This window comes from Equus quagga, chromosome 16 (genome assembly GCF_021613505.1).
Source record: "Equus quagga isolate Etosha38 chromosome 16, UCLA_HA_Equagga_1.0, whole genome shotgun sequence".
Taxonomy (NCBI): domain Eukaryota; kingdom Metazoa; phylum Chordata; class Mammalia; order Perissodactyla; family Equidae; genus Equus; species Equus quagga.
Window position 1 is genome coordinate 16,749,231 of NC_060282.1, and position 18,272 is coordinate 16,767,502.

The 18,272-nt window shown below is 49.1% G+C and overlaps 1 protein-coding gene across 8 annotated transcripts in view; it reads left to right on the top strand.

Annotated features, from left to right (window-relative positions):
• The first annotated feature begins 3,034 nt into the window (after positions 1–3,034).
• MTSS1 (MTSS I-BAR domain containing 1) overlaps positions 3,035–18,272 on the top strand; it is a 160,650-nt gene continuing 145,412 nt past the window's right edge. For 2 of the 8 annotated variants that reach the window (XM_046642624.1, XM_046642627.1), the window contains exon 1: positions 3,049–3,655. In XM_046642624.1, the coding sequence (XP_046498580.1) occupies positions 3,584–3,655 (72 nt within the window). In that variant the 5' untranslated portion in view covers positions 3,049–3,583. Of the gene's footprint in view, positions 3,656–4,805; positions 4,831–18,272 lie in introns of those variants that run through there. The other 6 variants (XM_046642619.1, XM_046642620.1, XM_046642618.1 and 3 more) reach the window with 5 other exon arrangements.

Sequence of the window (18,272 nt, forward strand, 5' to 3'; positions counted from 1 at the left end):
GCATTTGACATCTATTTCAATCCTGGGAATAGCCCACGGGTTAGGAACCCTGAGGAAATAGAGGCTGGCTCCAGAGATCAAAGGGCCTGCCAGAGGTCCCAGAGCTAGGAGATGGTGGTGGGTGTCCTGGCCCACTGTCCCCTAGGCGAAAGAGGGTGATGGGGGCTCCTTTGGGCAGGCTTCATTACCTCCCAATCTCTCCTCCCCGCAATCACATGAGTTAAAATTCCTCTAGTAGAGATTCATTCCTTTGGGTTCCTCCTCCAAAGAGCTATTAAAAACAAAAAAAGCAAATACTCCTGGGAGGAATTGCATGTTAATGGGATCTTGATGTCTGCCCAGTGGAGTGCTGGGTGTTTTGAAGGGAGGAGAAAGTTAGAGGGATGCTCAAACATGGGGAAAGAATGTAATGTAGGGGGTGTTGATCTGAGCTTGTCATTTTCCTGCTCAAAATCCCTCCATTCACCAGACTCACCCCAGGCCTTATTAAAAATGCCAAGTGTCGTCCCACCTCTGGGCCTTTCTGGCCTCATGGAACGCTTTTCCAGACTCCCTCTCAAGGTAGTTGTGGATTCTTCAATTTCTTAGGGAAGAAAAGGGCCTGCTTCTCAGTCCCAAGGCCAGTATAGGCCCAGAGCATAATGAGACAATAGTGTGCTTTGCAAACACGACTGAGGTTGGGGGTTCAGGGCATTTAAATTCAGGCATGTGCAGGAAAGCTGAATGCAGTGTCCTTTGGGGTAAGGCAGGCGGGGCCCCTTATCCCAGGAGGGCTGGAGGTCGGGTAGAAGGGAGCCCTCAGGCATGGGACTCAGAAAACCAGAGTTGGAATCCTGCCTGCCACTTTCCAACAGTAAAATGAGAGCTAGTATGACAACCTCCTTCTCAAGGCTGTGGTGAGGATTACGTATAATACATGTAAAATGCCTAGATTGTACACAGTAGGCCTACAGCAATGTCAGTGGGACAGCACACCAACATTATAGGCTTGCAACGTGCCCTCTGGGACCAGGGCTAGAACGAGCCTTGACCTGGTCTTGATTTCTTTTCTAAATTTTATTTCATTGTGCTAAGAACACTTAACATGGGATCTACCCTCTTAACAAATTTTAAAGTGTACAATACAGTATTGTTAATTATAAGCACAATGTTGTACAGCCGATCTCTAGAACTTACTCATCTTGCATAATTGGGACTTCACGACCATTGCTTAGCAACTCCCCATTTCCCCCTCCCCCACCCCTAGCCCCTGGCAATTTCTATTCTACTCTGATTCTGAGTTTGACTATTTTAGATACTTCCTATACGTGAAATCATATGGTATTTGTCCTGTGACTGGCTTATTTCACTCAGCATAGCGTCCTCAAGTTTCATCCACGTTGTTGCACACTGCAGGATTTCCTTCTTTTGTAAGGCTGAGTATAATATCCTATTGTATGTATATACCACATTTTCTTTATTCATTCAGCCATCAGGGACTTTTGGGTTGTTCCCACATCTTGGCGATGGAGAACGGTGCTGCAGTGGATCTCTTTCTGTTGACAGGCTTTACCAAGTGCTTATTCACTATATGCCAGACCTGCTTTAAATGCTTTATGGATATTAGTGCAGGTAAAACGCAGAACAGCCCTACGAGCTAGATGCTATCGTTATCCTCATTTACAGTATGTTGTAAACTGGAGTTTGAACCCAGGCAGTCCGGCTCTACAAGCAGCGATGTTGATCACTATAATATTGATAGTATTAAAATCGTAATAAGGATAATGATTGAGGGCAAACTATGCGTCAAGCAAGGTCAACATAAGACCTGTAAATCCAAATGACCTTGGGGACAGGATCCAGCAGGGTTGCCCAAGAGATCAGTTAATTCCAGAAGTAACACTCCTCCTTATAATTTTGGGGAGGGGTGGAGAACGGGGGTTGCGGGTGAGAGTTGGGCAGAATGGCCCAGGGGAAAACTATCTTCTGCAGCTATGATATGCAGTTCCATGCATCTCTATTCATGCAGTTCTAAAGCTAGACCTTTTCCCAATGAATCTGATACAAGTCTACGTGCAGGTGTCCCATCCCCCACCAGCACTGTTTTCCTCTGGTCGTGTTTTGTGCTTCAAATGGTCCACTCAAGGGTCAAGGGAACAGCCCAGAGTTAGGTGCTTATGTTTCAAGGTCTTTTAAAAGCTTCTCATTTGATTCCCCTCTTCCTTGCCTATTTGATGTCAACGGAAACGAGGGCTCCTGGCCGTGCAGTTAGGCGGTGGAACTGGAAAGATGAACCACTAGCCCCCAAATCAGCCTGGGCTCATCTGTGCTCTTTCCACGTTAAGCCTCCCAACAGGGCCGTCTGCAGTTACACCAACACCCTACGCCCTCACTGCGCCTGAAAAACAACCGTCCAAGTCAGGGACAGTCAGCAGTCTCCACGTACTGATGAACAGCATACAGAAGCTCAAATGCCATTTATTTTGCAATGGCAAATCAATGCACTTTCCCAGCTTCCTGCAACTTTATTGAACTCGGCCTCCCGCTGCAGGAGACGCCCCCGGACTCTCTCTCCTTAATTACATATTTGGCTGTTTGCAATCGTGACCTGGCGTTGCAGTCCTAGTATCACAGAAAGGGCTTCTTCTCAGAAGCCTGCAGCAGCAGCAGCAGCAGCAGCAGTTTTCCCGCCCTACTGAGCGCTCACTATACACCCAGCACTGCGCTAAGCGTGCCACCGTGCAAGTCTCCGGGGATCGCCGAGCGCACCCGCCGCTCGCAGCCATTGTGGGGTGGGCACTCGCCTAGCCACGTGCTGACACGCCCTCTCCGCGCTGCGACCAGCGGCCAGGAGAGGAGGGGGCGCTTGGAGCGCGCTCGGTGGAGACGAACCCTCCACCCGCTCGCTCGCTCGCTTGTCTCTGCGGCCGGCGTCCCACGCGCCTCCCGGGCACGCGCTCCCAGCCCCGCCTGCGAGCGGCTGGCGCACGGCCGCGAGCGCGCGCCGTCCCCGCGCCCCCGCGGCGGACGCACGGCCGCGAGCGCGCGTGCGCCCCTCCGATCGTCCCCGGGAGCCAAGCCAGAGCGAGCGGCGGGGCCGGGCGCGCAGGAGTGAAAAGGAGGCGGCGGCCGCGGCTGCGAGCAACAGATCCCGGCGCTGCGAGCAGACCTGCTTTGCTGTTGGGCCATTTTTTTTTCTAATTTCAAAACAATTTATTAAATTGGAAAATCTTGCATTTTTAAATGGCGCTGGCCCCGGGTCAGCGGGCGGTTTTCTCTGCTTCAAGATGGGCTTTGCCGTTTTCGTCGTGGGCACCAGTGGTGGCCTGATTGTCAGTCTTCTCCGGGCATTTTTAAGGCCAGGAGCCGAGCGCTGCATGTAGGCGAATCACCCTGCAGAGCAGTTTGGCGTTTTAAAATTATTATTATTATTTTGGGCAGAGAATAGTCGATCTCGGGCACTTCGTCCTCTTTGCAGAAGAGGCTGCGAGTTGGAGGTGGGTCGCTCGGAGGGTGAAATTCCTTCCGAGGTGAGCGAGCCCCGGCCCCGCGCACAGTCCAGGCGGCCCCGAGTGTGTGTCCTTTGCTTGCCGGCGCCGGGAAAATGGAGGCTGTGATTGAGAAGGAATGCAGCGCGCTCGGAGGCCTCTTCCAGACCATCATCAGCGACATGAAGGTAGGACGCTCGGGGCGCGGCTGCGGCGGCGGCCGCCGTGCACTGACCGCGCCGCGGAGCTTCGCCTCCGCCCCGGGCTGGCAGCCCAGCCCTTGCCCGCGCCGTGGCCGCTGGCCACCTGCGGGAGCGCTCCGGCCCGGGTGTCACCTGCTCACCCGGGGCGCCGCTCCGGGCTCTCCTGGGTCTTCGGGCGGGCGGCTTCTTTGGGGGGGGTGTCTTATGCCCCCTACCTTCACCCCGCTCATTTTCCCAGGGGGCGGCACCATCTCGTTTCCCTGGTGGCTCAGGGCCCCGGCTCCAAGTTTTCCATTGTCTGTCGCTGGACAGAGTGTCTGCGACCCGCGGAGGCTAGATGCCTGGGCGGACACCTGATTCCCCCGGGTCCGGCGTGGGGGCGCCTGGAGCGGTGGTGAGCAGGGAGTGGGGGCTCTGCCTGGCCGCGGGAAGGAGCCCCCCCCGACCACGAGAGACTGGGAGCGAGGCCTCCCTCTCCCTTTTTGGCTCTCAGGTCCACCTGAGGGGGATCTGTGCAAATTAGGTAGTGATGTTGCAAAGCCGGTGGAGGTGTGCGTGCCTTCCCTCAGCCCTCCCCGGGGGCGCGGAGCAGAAGTTCCCAGAGCAGCCTCGCAGGGCCCCTCCTTCCCTGGCTGAGGCTCCCAGCCTGAAGGCAAGGTTGGGGCCCCCTAAACAAGTGTATCCCCCACCCTCCCAACACACACCGACTCCAGGTTTTCTCTTCGAAGGATTGTGTGTATATGTATGTGCGCGCGCTTGCTTGCTTCTGTGTTGGAGGCGGGGAACAACACCCAGGCTTTTTCGTGCAAAGGGTGGGACTGGGGATAACCTGATCCTTGGATGTGAAATTTCTGGTGCATAGAGATAGACCAGGGCTCTGTGTTACTCAGCCGAGGGAAATAGAACCAGCCGCTCGAGCTGGCTGGAGGTGGGAATTGGGGGCGGTGGGGGGATTTTTTTTTTATGTGTATTTAGGGAGCTTCTCCTTGGCTCCAGCCCAGCCCCAGTTTGCCTCAACAGATCCGGGGAGGTGGTGTTTAATTAAAAGCTCGGCTTCCAAAACGAGTGGGCAGGTTTGGAAAGCTGTGTAGCGAGTGGGTGTGGACAGCCCCTCTTCAGCCGCTGCCTGGGCGCCTGGAGGAGCTTTTGTCTGATGAAGTGTAAGGTTTGGGGAGGGTTTGGCTTCGGAGATGGATTTTGGGAAGGAATGCTCAGCTGTCGCGGCCTGCTTCCCCCTTTTAGAACCAACTGCCCCCTCTCCCAGGGTGAACTTTTCCAGGGTGCCTCTGACGCGGTCTTGTCCATTTTGAAACCCTTCTACAGAGCCTGTGCCTTTTGTCAGAAATTGACATTCGCATAGTGTTATCTTCAGCGAGACGCTGCTTGCCCAGGAATGCCTCTAATCCAGCCACTTGGAAATTAGATGGATTATTCCCTGTTCAAAGACAGCCCCTTTCATTCTTTTGCCCCCAGTCCACATTGAATTATTGAAGTCCTCTTTTGAGACAAAGATTGGCGTCCCCTCCTTGGACTCTGGCATTTTTCTTGTTAACTTAAATTCTACACGCCTTATCATCAAATAAGATTTGGCTGGAGGCACACGTGTGTTCTGATCACCATGGGAAGAATTTGAGATGGGTTGGTAAAACGGGTTGTGTTTTTTGGAGGAGAGAAATGGATGTTTCCCGTCCCTCACTGGTAACGAGGACCCAGTGACCTAACAGATATGCCCACTGCAGTCCCAGAGTGTTCACCTCTGGAGTTTTTTTTTTTTTCCTCTCTCTTTGTTCTTTAATCCAGAATCCAGGCTTGGTTCTTCCCATTTACCAGTTTCCACTCAGAGCCCTTCAGAAGGTAACCCACCACAGGCTGGGCCCTCCTGGTTCCCGCCTGCCATACCATGGGGGCCCTGCAGCACTGTCTGCCCCGGGAATTTGTGGGTGCTAAGGGGACATGCTGTTCCCTCTGCCAGGTTGCAGTTAAAAATAAAGATGGATTTAATGCTCTTTAGTGCTGGATCTATAGTCTGTGGTTCCTGAGTTCTTTGCCTTTGAATCCAGCAGGGTTTGTTCCACATCCTGTGGGAAGGCCTTTATTTTCAAGGTTGTTTGTTTTGTTTTGGCAGTCAGAGATTTCAAAAGCAGGGTGGAGTGGAAGACTAAAACATGCCTTGGGGTCGGCAGAATTTCAGACTTTTGGGGAGTAGAGAGATAAGAAGGAAAAAGAGGGTAGGGCGTCGGGTTTCTAAGATTGTTTAGGCATGGGACAGTTGCTGAATATTTCCATGGAGTTTTCTTCTTAAAAGACTTCTTCATGGATCAGATGGCAGTGATATTTTAAAAGGGAATTAAAAAATTGGGGCCTAGAGGATAAGCTGGGTATACTATGCATATGCATGAAGTCACCAGCAATAAAAGTCGATTTTTAGTATCTGATATCAGCTGAGTTCCAATGACCTGCTTATCCTTTTTCTCTTCTTTGAACTCCAGTGATGGGTGTATAATGGCTTTAGATTCCTTTCTCTTTGCTTTGAAGGACGAGTGTAAATGTTGGAAACCCATTTGGAATGCCACCTTGAGGAAATTTGTAGGTTATTTTCTCAGAAGTGATGTTGGACTGGAGTGAGGAAAGGGTAAGGAAAAACGTTTTTTTAGTTGTATTTGATTCTCTAAAATGTACAGAGGCACAGGAAGGGAGTCAGTTTCCTCTTTGGAGGAAAAAAAAGAAAACAACAAAAAATGGAGTAATTTCAAGCCTTGGTACCATCCATCTTCCAAAACTAAAGAACCTCAAGACATCGAAAAGCTAGAGAGGATTCTTTCTGCTTTCTTCTAATGATCCTTCATCTGGCTAAGTCCTGGGCTGTCAGGGAGTCCCTTTTATCCTTTTCAAGGGGAAGAGTGTGGAAGAAACCCTCGCTTTTCTTCCATTGGGGTCCAGCAGCAGCTGTTAAATAACTTATTGATTCCTTGACGAAAGGAAACCTTGTGTTTTTTTCCTTTCTTCCACCCTACTGTGGTGGCGGTCACTAATGAATGGTGGTGTGCAAAATCGCTTACTGGCTGCCTTTCCGCCCATCCACATAAATCAAGTCGTCTGGTTTGAGCTGGTCCCAAAGGAAAGGGGAGACAAGAGATTCACGTGGCTGGAGGCAGGGGCCCATCACTGGTTTGCCTGGGGGAACAGTAGCTTGAAAATGACTGTGTGTGGAAGGCCAGTTGACTGACCTCTGATGTTGAGACAATGTTGACTGCATTAAGGAGGTCTGGAATCTTTTTGGAATTTCCATCCAAGTCCCAGGAAAGACTGGCTCAATGCTGCAAACAGCAGATTTGTGCCGTTACTTTTTTTTTTAAATTGAGATATAATTAACATATAACATTAGATTGTTTCAGTTGTACTACATAATTCTTCAATAGGTGTATTTTTTTTCTATATATATTTTTTCAAGTAATTGAACCAGCATAGAATTTGGAGATGTTTGGGGAACTTTTAAGACCAGGGGCCACTGGCCAGACTTGAGGGCAGCTCACCCTGTGGATGTCATTCTTTTAATAAGTAACTTAGTTAAAAAAAAAAAAAAAGTTGGGTGGTAAACTCAAATATTTTCCTCAGCCTTGTTGCTCAAGAATCAGCGTGTCAGGAGCTGAGTTGGGCCTGACACAGGGAGAACTTTGAACTAGGTTGGTGAGTGTGTTTGGGGTTATATAATGTGACTGGGGGTGAAAAACCACCTAACCGCACCTTGAATTCCCCCCCTCCATGGCTCACTTTAGACGGGGTGTCCAGTTACCAGCACCTGTGCCGTGCAGAATAGGGGCCTTGTTCAGTTCCTCTGTGCCGCCCCCGTCTCTATATGCCACCAGTATCCTCTCTCCTAAGGTCTGCCTAAATTAGAACTGCTAAAGGGACTTCTTGAATTACATGGAAGTCTTGTGGTTCGAAGGCACGTCATGATATTTTCCCTCAGTTATCATAAGATCAGGAATGTGGGTAGTGGGTCCATCGTGGGTAATGATTTCAGGATTTTCCTTCACTACGGCTCTGGTTTTGGGGTTCCTGTCAGACAAAAGGTTCACTTCCTCGGTGTTTATCCAGGGCCTGCCATGTGGAAGGTCTTTTGCTGGGCCGCGGGGAACCACAGATCCACAGGGCCTGCCCTTGGAGAGCTGCCTGTCCTGTGGGCCATGAGTGGATAATGTTAAATACAATATGGTGGCCATGAAGGAAGGGCCTGGAGTCCAGCCTGGGGAAGGGCGGCAGTCAGTCCCTGCAGGACTTCCCTTTGACTCTTGCAGAAAAATGTTTTCTCTAGGAAGGTATTGAAAGCTCAGCCAAGGCCTCCACTAGTGGCCAGGTGCTCAGAGAGAGGCCAGCTGCTCTGTAAACGGTGACACACAAAGGCAGGACAAGCAAAGGCCTTGTAAAGTACAGATGGGCCCCATGTTGGCTCTTCTCTTAGCAAATGGCTGTGTTTGCCCAGGGCTTTACAGCTTCCTCAGTTTGGGCCTGTGGGAAAAGAAGGTGAACTGAAGATGTCATAAAATTGGCAGCAGGAACCACCCGGAATGGGTCCCCGTTGACAGATTTAGGGCCTATTCTATGTAGGTCAGTCTTTTGGGTTTTTTTAGGTGCAAATCTCTTCCAGGTTTGGAAAGGTCTTGGCTTGAATGTTTCTGTGGGAAAAACCCTTATACATCATATTCAACCAAATTGTTTGAACTTGTGGCTTGATGCTGTGAACTTTTATGTTCTGAAATTCCACAGTTAGTAATGCCCCAGATGGAGAGAAAAGATCATTCCTAGGTCATGGTTTGCGTGGAAGGTAAGCTGAGTGTGAATTTTGTCGGTTTCAGCTATCTCTGAGTTCTTACAAGAGTAACATGACCTCATCCTGTAGTATTTATTGAGCATCAGCTATGTGGCAAGCACCAAGCTCTTGGGTGCTGCGATATCAGCAGGTAAAGATTCAGAATTCCCACTTACGTTTGAATTTCGGATAAACCATGAAGAACTTTTTAGTATAAGTATATCCCATGCATGCTCTGTCTTAGCTGCTGACCTCTTGGCCTTTGAACTCTTGTTTTGCATCTTGGGGGTAGGGAAAAGGAAAAAGCTAAAATACGTCAGTTTGGCTAGCTCATTTGAGATTGTTGAAATGCTTGGAGGGTGAAAAGGTTGGAACTATCGATCTGTTAGACTCTTTATCTATGATTTTCATCTAGGCTTTTTCCATCTTCCTGGGGATGGGTGAGAGCTGGCAAGATTCCTTCTGTAGTGAGACCATGTTCAAATGGGTATGGAAAAATGAGATCACTTCAAGTTCACCATTACTTCTTGGAATTACCTTCAGGACACTGTCCCCCAAAACCCACACCTCTGCAAAACAAAGAAATTCCTCTCCTGAAACAAACAAAAGCCAAAGGACAGTTTTAGCAGGGCATCAGATAAGAAGTATCTGGGGCTCCTTAAAGGGAACTGACTGACACCTTCAGGAGTTTAACTCAGATTTACAGTTTGCACTGCTGCTATGGCTTTACAGAGGAGCAAACCAGAGACAAATGGAGTAAATTAATTGGTTGAGGAAGCCTGTTGTATTTGATTGACGAGGTTCTCCCTTGAATTAGCGGGAGACTGCGGAAGGTTTCATCTGAGTATGTGCCACACGCACACAAAAAAACCCCCAAAAGCAAAACCAAAACCCACCCAGCATAGATTCCAGAACAGGCCACCCCTTGTCAAGGTTTCCTACCTCTTAGCCCAGGGAAGGCCTTGGCATGGTGCTGTGTCCTCTCTCCTGCTTCCCAGTTGAAGATGCTCTGGCTTGCCAGCTGGTACACAGTAGGTGCCTAGTATTCATTGCATGTGGTGAACAGAGGGCAGGAAGGGACTAGGTGAGAACCTACTATGTGCCAGGCCTTGTGCTCAGTGCTTGGCGTGCATGGTTTCATGTCATCCTCACATCAACCCTGCTTTACAGATAAGAAAACTAAGGCTTGGCGAGAGTCAGTAACTTGTCTAAGGCCATGGTGAGGTGGACTGGTGTTCAGCCCTTGGCCTACTTGATCCTAAGACTGGGGCTCTTTAGAACATGCCTACGGTAGAGAGGAGGTGTGGATTTATTTCTAGAAGATGGCATTTCACTTGCCTGGGTCCTGAAGAGACTCCAGGAAGAAATCAGGGTCCTGTGTCTGTGCCTTTAGCCCAGAGCCCGCCTGGAAGCCTGAGCCGAGAAGCTGTGAGGACTGTTGTGGGTGGGCGGCTCCCATCTGGCTGTCACTTTTGTGGAAATCGTTTAATTGATGATATATCGACATATTGTGGTTTTCTTCCTTCTCCCACTTACCAGTCGTCTCTAACAGACAACCCGGCATTTTCCTTTCCTCCTCTTCCCCCGGGTGTGCGGAGGGGAAAGAAGCCTTTGGCCCAGGATCTGGCCAAGTCAGTATTGCCTCCCACCCTTGTCCCCATACAAAGCACCTGTAGTCTTCTCCGTGACTGCCCGGTGGCTGCGTTTGTACGTCTGGGGTAGCCCCTGGGTCCCTGAGGCTGGTGACTGTGCGAGCCTGGCAGCCTCTGCTAATTATTGAATTAAGTAAGTTCACCCAAAGTCCAAACGACTCCTCAAAGAGAACTCCCTACCTTGAAGTCATTTTGTGTCGAGCCCTGGAACTCTCTTGTAAAAAGAGCTTTCTGTATTTAATTATGTCCCCCGGTAGGCCTCCAGTTTGGGTTGAGTGGGTAGAGCCATTACAAGTCTGGGTTTGGAGAAGTTGATGGGATTGCCAAAAAAAAGTCCTTCCTGTGCTGATTCTTGGCATGTACTGCCTTGGTCATAGTTTCTAAGTGGTTTTTCTTTTCCTGTCTAGTTTAAGTGGGTGAAAAAAAAAATCAATTGAGTGCCTTTGAGCTGTGTGTCTTTTTATTTGCTTTCTTGCCCTCGAAGAATTTGGACAGCAGGAAAAGTATTAGCTTGCTCAGCGTCAGCAGCCTCCTGAGTCCTGGAGATGGACAGCAGGTTTGGCCAGGGACTCCCTTGCCACCTCCCACCTGACGGGGGTTTCCAGGGGGCCGGAGGGAGTGGGTTTGGCCAGAGGAGGAGGTTCTGGGCAGGTAGAATGGGGACGGTTACAGGGACCAGCCCGCTGGAGTCCCTGGAGCCATAAGACACAGATGCCTGGACCTTATTCCCCAGAGGTTCTGATTCAGTGCTTCTGGGGTACATCCTGGGCTTTAGGATTTTTAAAAAGCAATCCCTGGTACCTGTAGCCAGGCTTGAAAACCACTGAGCTATACACAATTCCAGCACCCTTACAGTGTTTCCTCAACCTTACTAAGTCTGAGTAAAAGCATCTTTAGATGGTTGCACAGCAATGTGAATATACTTAATGCTACTGAACCGTACACTTAAAAATAGTTGAGATGGTAAATTTGATGTTATGTATATTTTACCGCACTTAAAAATAGGGGCCGACCCGGTGGCGTGATGGTTAAGTTCGCTCTGCTTGGGTGGCCCAGGGTTTGTGGGTTTGGATCCTGGGCATGGACCTACACACCGCTCATTAAGCTATGCTGTGGCAGCATCCCACATACAAAATAGAGAAAGCTTGGCACAGATGTTAGCTCAGCAACAGTCTTCCTCAAGCAAAAAGAGGAAGATTGGCAACAGATGTTAGCTCAGGGCTGATCTTCCTCATTAAAAATAAATAAGTAAATAAATTTATAGCGAAATGACATTCAGGTAAATAAATTGAAATACAAAAATAACAACAGAAAGCATCTTTAGAATACTTGGCTGTTTTTAATTGGTTTGTAATAGTCCTTTCCAATAGGGTTTCCTGCGGTAGTGAAAATTATCCAATACGTTAGCCACTAGCCATATGTGACTACTGGGCACTCAAAGTGTGGCTAGTGTGACCAAAGAACTGATTTTTAAATTTTGCTCCCTTTTAATTTGTTTAAATGTAAATAGCCATATGTGGCTAGTGGCTCCCAGAGAGGACAGTGCTTATCTATAACAGAGTCTAAGTAAAAAATAGTGTGCTTGCTTCTCAACACAGCTTCCGGCCCACCTGCTTCCTTCTGGCCACATCATTGCCCCTTAAACTCCTCATATAGAAATTCTGGGGCTGCTGTGGACATTGGAGTCCAAGAGATCTGGTTTTAAATCCTGTGGGCAAATTACTTCATCTCTCTGAGCCTCATTTTCCTCTTCTGTAAAATGGGTCTGATTCAGTACCCACCTTACAGGGTTCTTGTGAGGAGTCTGAAACGAGAGAGTACTTGGGAAGGGCTTCACACAGCGCCTGGCGGACACGCACCCAAGTACTAGCTGCTGTTAGGATTCTGTCGTGTCGATTTGGGAAAGAAGTGTTCAAATCAGTGTAGTAATTATCTCGGCCACTTCTTAGGGCAAACACGACCCCACCCTTTACCCAGCTGTATTTAGAGCTTGCAGTTGCAGGAAATGGAGAAGTTGAGGTTTTTTTCGTGCTAAGTAAATTACTCCTGAGTTCATTACAACCTCATCTGGCTCAGCTGGGCCTATTTGCATTTCTGTTTGCAAACTCACTCTCTGTATAAAGGGAGGGGAGGGCTGGGTGCCTGCCTGAGGTCCTTAGGACATTTAATTTAATGCTTTTGGGGGAGAAAAAAAAAGTCTTTGGGGGCTGTCATTTGGCGGTTAAGTTCACACACTCCACTTCGGGCAGCCTGGGCCTGAGGTTGGCGGGTTCGGATCCTGCTGGACCTAGCACCGCTCCTCAAGCCACGCTGTGGCAGCATCTCACATAAAATAGAGCTTGGCACAGGTGTTAGCAACAGTCTTCCTCAAGCAAAAAGAGGAAGACTGGCAACAGATGTTAGCTCAGGGCTGATCTTCCTAACAAAAAGAAAGAAAGAAACAAGTCTTTTAGAGATGTTTATACCGGGGTAAGGGGAGAGGATTTGCTTTGTAAGGGCCATCTTTTTCTGTCTACATTGATTGAGTCTCCCTTCTTTTTCTAGAGTGACCACCAGGAAAAGTGGCTTCCTTTGCCTCCAGCCTGCCCTGTAGCAGCAGCAGCTTCACATGGAGCTTCTGTCGCTTCCCAAGCCTGCACCATATCTGTGTTCTTTCTACCTCTCTCTCTGCTGAGTGTGGCCCACCTGCCTTAGCCTGGCATTCAAGGACCCTGTAGTTTGGCCCCAGCTGCGTAGCCTGCTATGTGCCCAGTGCTCTCCAATCTGGATTCCCCGTCTTCTTTGAACACATGCTGTGCTCTTCCTTCCTGCTGTTCCTCCCACTCGGAGGACCCCTCCCGCTGCCATTGTTGCCTGTTGAAATCTTTCTCATCCTTCGAGGCTCCACCAGAAGGTTCCCTCATTTCTGGTCCCTCTTCATTCCACCAAGCCGGATACCCTTAGGCATTTTTCATAGTCTGTGTTGATTCTTCGTAGTATTTATTCCAGTCTACCTTTTAAGCCGGCTCCCCATGGCTTTGAAGCCTGGTGCTGCCACTTCCTAGCTCTGTTACTCTGAGGAAGTTACTCTCCCTCCCTGAGGCTTGATTTTTTCTTATCTGTAAAATGAGAGGAATAATGCTTCCCTCTTGAAGTTGTTGAGGATTAAAGGAGCAAGTATATGTAAAGGGCTTAGTGTAAAATAAATGCTAAGTGAAATGCTCTTATGTATCTGTCCAGCCACCCTGGTAATTTCTAGCAGAGCACCCTGCCCGTGGTGGCGCTCGAAGGTTTCAGAAAACACAAGAAGCCCGCATCTTCGCTTTGATGATGCCGTAGAGACAAGAGGGAAATACTTTTCAACTTTCAGCTTATAAGTAATTTGAGAGAACACAGTACCCATATTTAACAAACACGATGACGTGTCTGCCTCGTACCGGGCACTGCTGGATGCTGGAGATGCACCTGGGAACAAGACAGACAGTCTGTCTCGCCCTGAAGTTATTTAGTCTAGAAGAGGAACAGATGAGTAATTGGAAATCGGTGTGATGGGCGCCACGCTAGATGTTGGCGCAAGGTTTTGTGGGGGTCCCGGGGTGGGGGGGTGCTGTGATTCTCATTTCGAATTGGGGGACAGAGTCATGGGAGGCTTTTGGTACAGGTGACACCCAAGCTGGGAACTGAGTTTACTTTACTTATTTACCAAGCAATTTACGTGGCACAACCGGGCACTGTTCTTAATCTTCCCAAGAACCCAGTGAGGTAGTTACTGCTGTCCTTCCCATTTGACGGATGGGGAAACTGAGGTAGAGAGGGGTTAAGCTCTTGGCCCACATCGTACAACTAGTGAGAGGGCCAGCTGGGTTTTGAACCCAGGCAGTTTGGCTTCCAAGCCTGTGCTTTTATCCCCCGCGCTGGGCTGTGTGTCACAGCACGGCATTTAGGATTTCCTTTTCAAGTTCTGTAACGGGTGTGTTTCACTGATCTCTCTGATGATGGTTCTGTCGATACCTTCAGGACTCAGGACGAACCAGATAAAGCATAAAAATCGAGGCTCTTCTCTGAGTCGCTTCAGGAAACTCAAGGGACCTCACTCTACTTGAACAGGAGTTTGACCCAGCCAGCACGAGAAATCGCTGGGCAGTTGACTCACCCAGCACGTGCCTCTAACTTGTCACCAGAGGGAAGTATGTGGAGAGTGGGTGGGGGCGGGAGACCTGAGGGTCTGACACGGTCGTCCAAGGTGACAACCACAAGACACATGTTTGTTTTGCTGGGGAAACCTCCTCCATCAGGGTCGCCCCAGTAACGGCTCTGCACCCCACGTGGCTGAGTGCAAAACAGGAAGGGGGGGGTGCTTGCAGTAGGAGGCGGGAAATGTTTCGAGATTAGTTCCCAGGGAGACCTGAGTGTCACCGCTGAGGCCTGGCCTGCTTGAGCTGGGCCTCAGGGCCGAGCATGCAGCCACTAAGGAAGTCTTTGAGTTTGCTTTAATGGTCCCTCTTTGTTTTGAAGTGATTGTTTACTGAACCTTCAAAGCCGGCTCTCCGACAGGATGTGATCTGGGGCCTGAATAATTGGATGAGGCACCCCAATAGGAAGCAGGGAGCGGGGAGCAGAGCCAGGAGCAGATCGAGGATGGTCCCTGAGCGCTTGGAGGCTCTGCAAGCTGCTGCTGGAGGATCTGAGGTCGTCCTGCAACCAGAAGTAGACCTTGGAGCAAGGGTCCCCTGGAACCTGGCCTCTTTGATGTTGTGCTGGCCTTAATTAGGGGCACCCTAATTAAGTCACTGAGGAGGAAACTTTTTCCTTAAAACAAAAAAGAAAATTAGCAAATGTTTTGAGAGCATTTCACGGGGGATTACTTCTCAAAGATTATGCAAGTAATATAAAGTTAATGGAAGAAAAACTAGAAACCTCAGTTAAGTGAAAAGTAAAAGTCACGCATAACCACCTGATTACAAAGTGGGTTTTGGACACATGTTTTAGACAAAGTTTCATGCGGCCTCTGCTGTGCCAGAAATTTCTTTTTTCTCTTAACTCTTCCTTTACGCTGCCTTTCTGTGCGTGTAATTATAAGCTGTGTCAGTTTTAATGGCTGTGGGGTGTTCCGTTGTTTCGTATGTCTGTAAGTTAATTCATTTAGTCAACATAGGTTTGAGGACCTCCTGTGTGCCAGGTGCTGTGTGAAGTGCTGGGGATACTTCACACTTACATTCTAGTGGAGTGGGGACAGACAAATTGAAGAAGTCAATTCTCTTGTATATTAGTGGGATTATAGGCAATGGGGAAAAAGAAGGCAGGGGTAGGGTTGCTATTTTTAAATAGAATGGTTAGAGAGGGCCCCACAGAGAACAGCTTATGAAGTATGTGGATATCAGAGGAAGAATGTTCCAGGCAAGCGAAGAGCAGGTGCAAAGACCCTGAGGTGGGAGCCAGTTCCGTACTGGTTCGTGTTTAGGCTGTGTCTGGTTTTTTACCAATCATAAACAACACTGCAATAACTGTATCCTTGTAGCTAGATATTGCTTTACATTGATGGTTTCCCCTGAAGGACTTATCCTGGATCAAAAGTTGTGTACTTTTCATGGCTTTTGAAACCCATTGCAAAATGCCTTCCCGAAAGCGTGTATCAGTTCACATTCCCATTTGTGAATGCTCGTCACCAGAGATTACTTCTGGAGCTGGACTTGGACATTAGGATTGAGAAATTGCTGAGGTCACAGCTTCCAAGGCCTCAGAGGGACGTGGCGTCTTATCCAATGCCGTGATTTCTCAAATCTCACTGTATGTGATTTTAGCAAGCACGAGTATCCCCTGGGGAGGGCGTTAAAATGCAGATTCCTGGGCCCCTTCCCCAGAGATTTTGTCTCCGTCTGGGCTGGGGCTCAGGCCTCTGTAGTGTTAGCGAACATTCCTGTTCAGTCTCTGGTAGGTTGAGCTGGGATTGTACTGTGAGTAGGTGGAAGGGGGAGTGAGCCACCAAGAGCTTCCTCTGCAGCTCACGAAGTGAATCAGAAGGATCCCCCTGCTCTCCCCGCCCCCCATGCACAGTCCGCCACAAGTGCACCCACCTGGAATGTGTTCCAGGGGAACAAAATGGCCCTCGTCCCTGAGCACAGCGTCATCTTCTGTACTTCCTTTCCTTTATACTTCTGTTTCCTTTGCAGGGAATGTTTCCTCCCTCCCTTCTTTCTTTCCTTCCTCTTTGCGGGGAAAATTCCCTTTTATCCTTTAGGACCTAGGTGGAGGCATCATCCCCCTCCAGAATCTTGTGCCAACCCCACCTTCTAGGACTTCCTCTTTGGAGTGTGGTGCCCTCTGAAGGCTTTGGGATTCCTACTAGCCCGAGTTCCTCAACACTTTGACCCTTATCTCTGTATGGTCTACACCCCGCTCGGTGCCTGTGCATAGTAGGTGCTCATTAAATGCCAGGGTCGGGGTGGCTGACATTGTACGTTGACTCATTAAAATAGCATTTGCTGACATTTATTGAGTTCTAAGTGCTGGTCACCCTCCTAAGCACTTGCGTTATTTCACCTTTCTTTGCAGTCTTGGAGGTGGGGTCTACCACGGGCATCATTTACAGATGCAGCCAGGGCGGCACCGGGTGACTAAGTAACTTAGGTCACCCAGAGGCTAGATCTGAAGTTGGGTGGTCCGACTCTAGAACCGTGCTCTTGACCGCTAGGCCACACCGGTCCTTTCAGACGCTGGAATATGGCTGCCCATCAGGGCTGTCTGTGCAGCCCGGGAAAAGGACGTTCAGTGGAAAGACTGAAAAAAAAGGTGGTGACTATAGATGGAACAAACACAGTGCTCGCCCCTCTTGGTGATGCCCACCTGGGTATCATTCCTAGCAGCCGGGGGTGGGCTCTGGGGGTTGCCGAGGAGGCACTGTTGAGTGGAAGGTGGCGAGCACGCAAAGTGTGCGCAGTGTGGTAGGGCCATTGCTCCCCAGGGTGGATGTGACAACCTGATCATGCTGCCTTGGGGAGAGTTTACAGTTTAACAGGGAAGATGGGATGAACACAGAGGTCCTCGTGGAGGAGAGCAGAACCCGAAGCATGTGCTTGATCCACTCTAGGGGCGTGGATGCTTGTGTATCTCTTCAGGGTGTTGGAGAGCTGGCTCCCAAGAGGAACTAATCCCTGAAATGCAGAAATGGTTTTGGAGCTGGGTGGAGACAAGTCAGAGAGGGAGGAGGCTCCAGGGAGAAGTGGGTGAGTCCAGGCGGGCCAACGTGGAGTAATGGTAATAACACTTAACGTTTTTATTGGGTGTGCAGGTCACCAAGTATTTTCTTAGGCTCATTATCTCATGTGGACATTCGTGTACAGGAATAAACAAATGGAGCAGAAGCTTTGGACTCTGTATAGTGAGACAAAGGTTATGGTGGGTAGATACATATTTATTATTCTGGGGAAGTTTAAATAGACATGAACATTTCTTACCAGCGCTTGAGTAGGAGCAGCCGGCCCCTATATGAGGTGGGTAGATGTTGAGTTCCCAAGTTTCCAGTTGTGGAGAAGCCGTAAATTTTACGTGAACCCATGGAACCATTTACTTTTAAAAAGAACTGAGCAAATTTAGGAGCAGTTCATGAAATCAGCTGGATATGAGGGCACAGCCTTCCCTGACCTTAGGTAAATTACTTGAGCTTTCAGTGCCTTATTTTCCAATGGAAAAAGGGAAGTGTTAAATGCCTGTTCTGCTAACCGCCCTCCCAGGGCAGTTGTGAAAGCCCTTTATACGCTCTCAAGCGCTGTGTAAATGTGAAGTGGTGTTCTTAATGATGATCATGAAATACATTTGGATTCCTGGATGGCTCCAGATGACCATCTAAAATAATAAAGGAAATATCATGGCAGAGGAAATTGGTGGGGGGCAGGATGAATTTGGGGAATGGAAAAAGAGAGGGGTTCCATTCTCAAAGAAATGTAGAGCGTGGTACACACACCAGTTTTGCAAAAGTTAAAAAATAGAGCCAGAGACCTAGTTACAGCTGTACGTCACTCCAAGGAGGCCCAGAGTGACTGTCATGTTGTGGCCGGTGCTGTCCAGTAGACCTTTCTGTGATGATGGAGATGTTTTGTGTCTGCACTGTCCAGTACTGTAGCCACTAGCCACATGTGGCTATTGGGCACTTGAGTGAGGAACT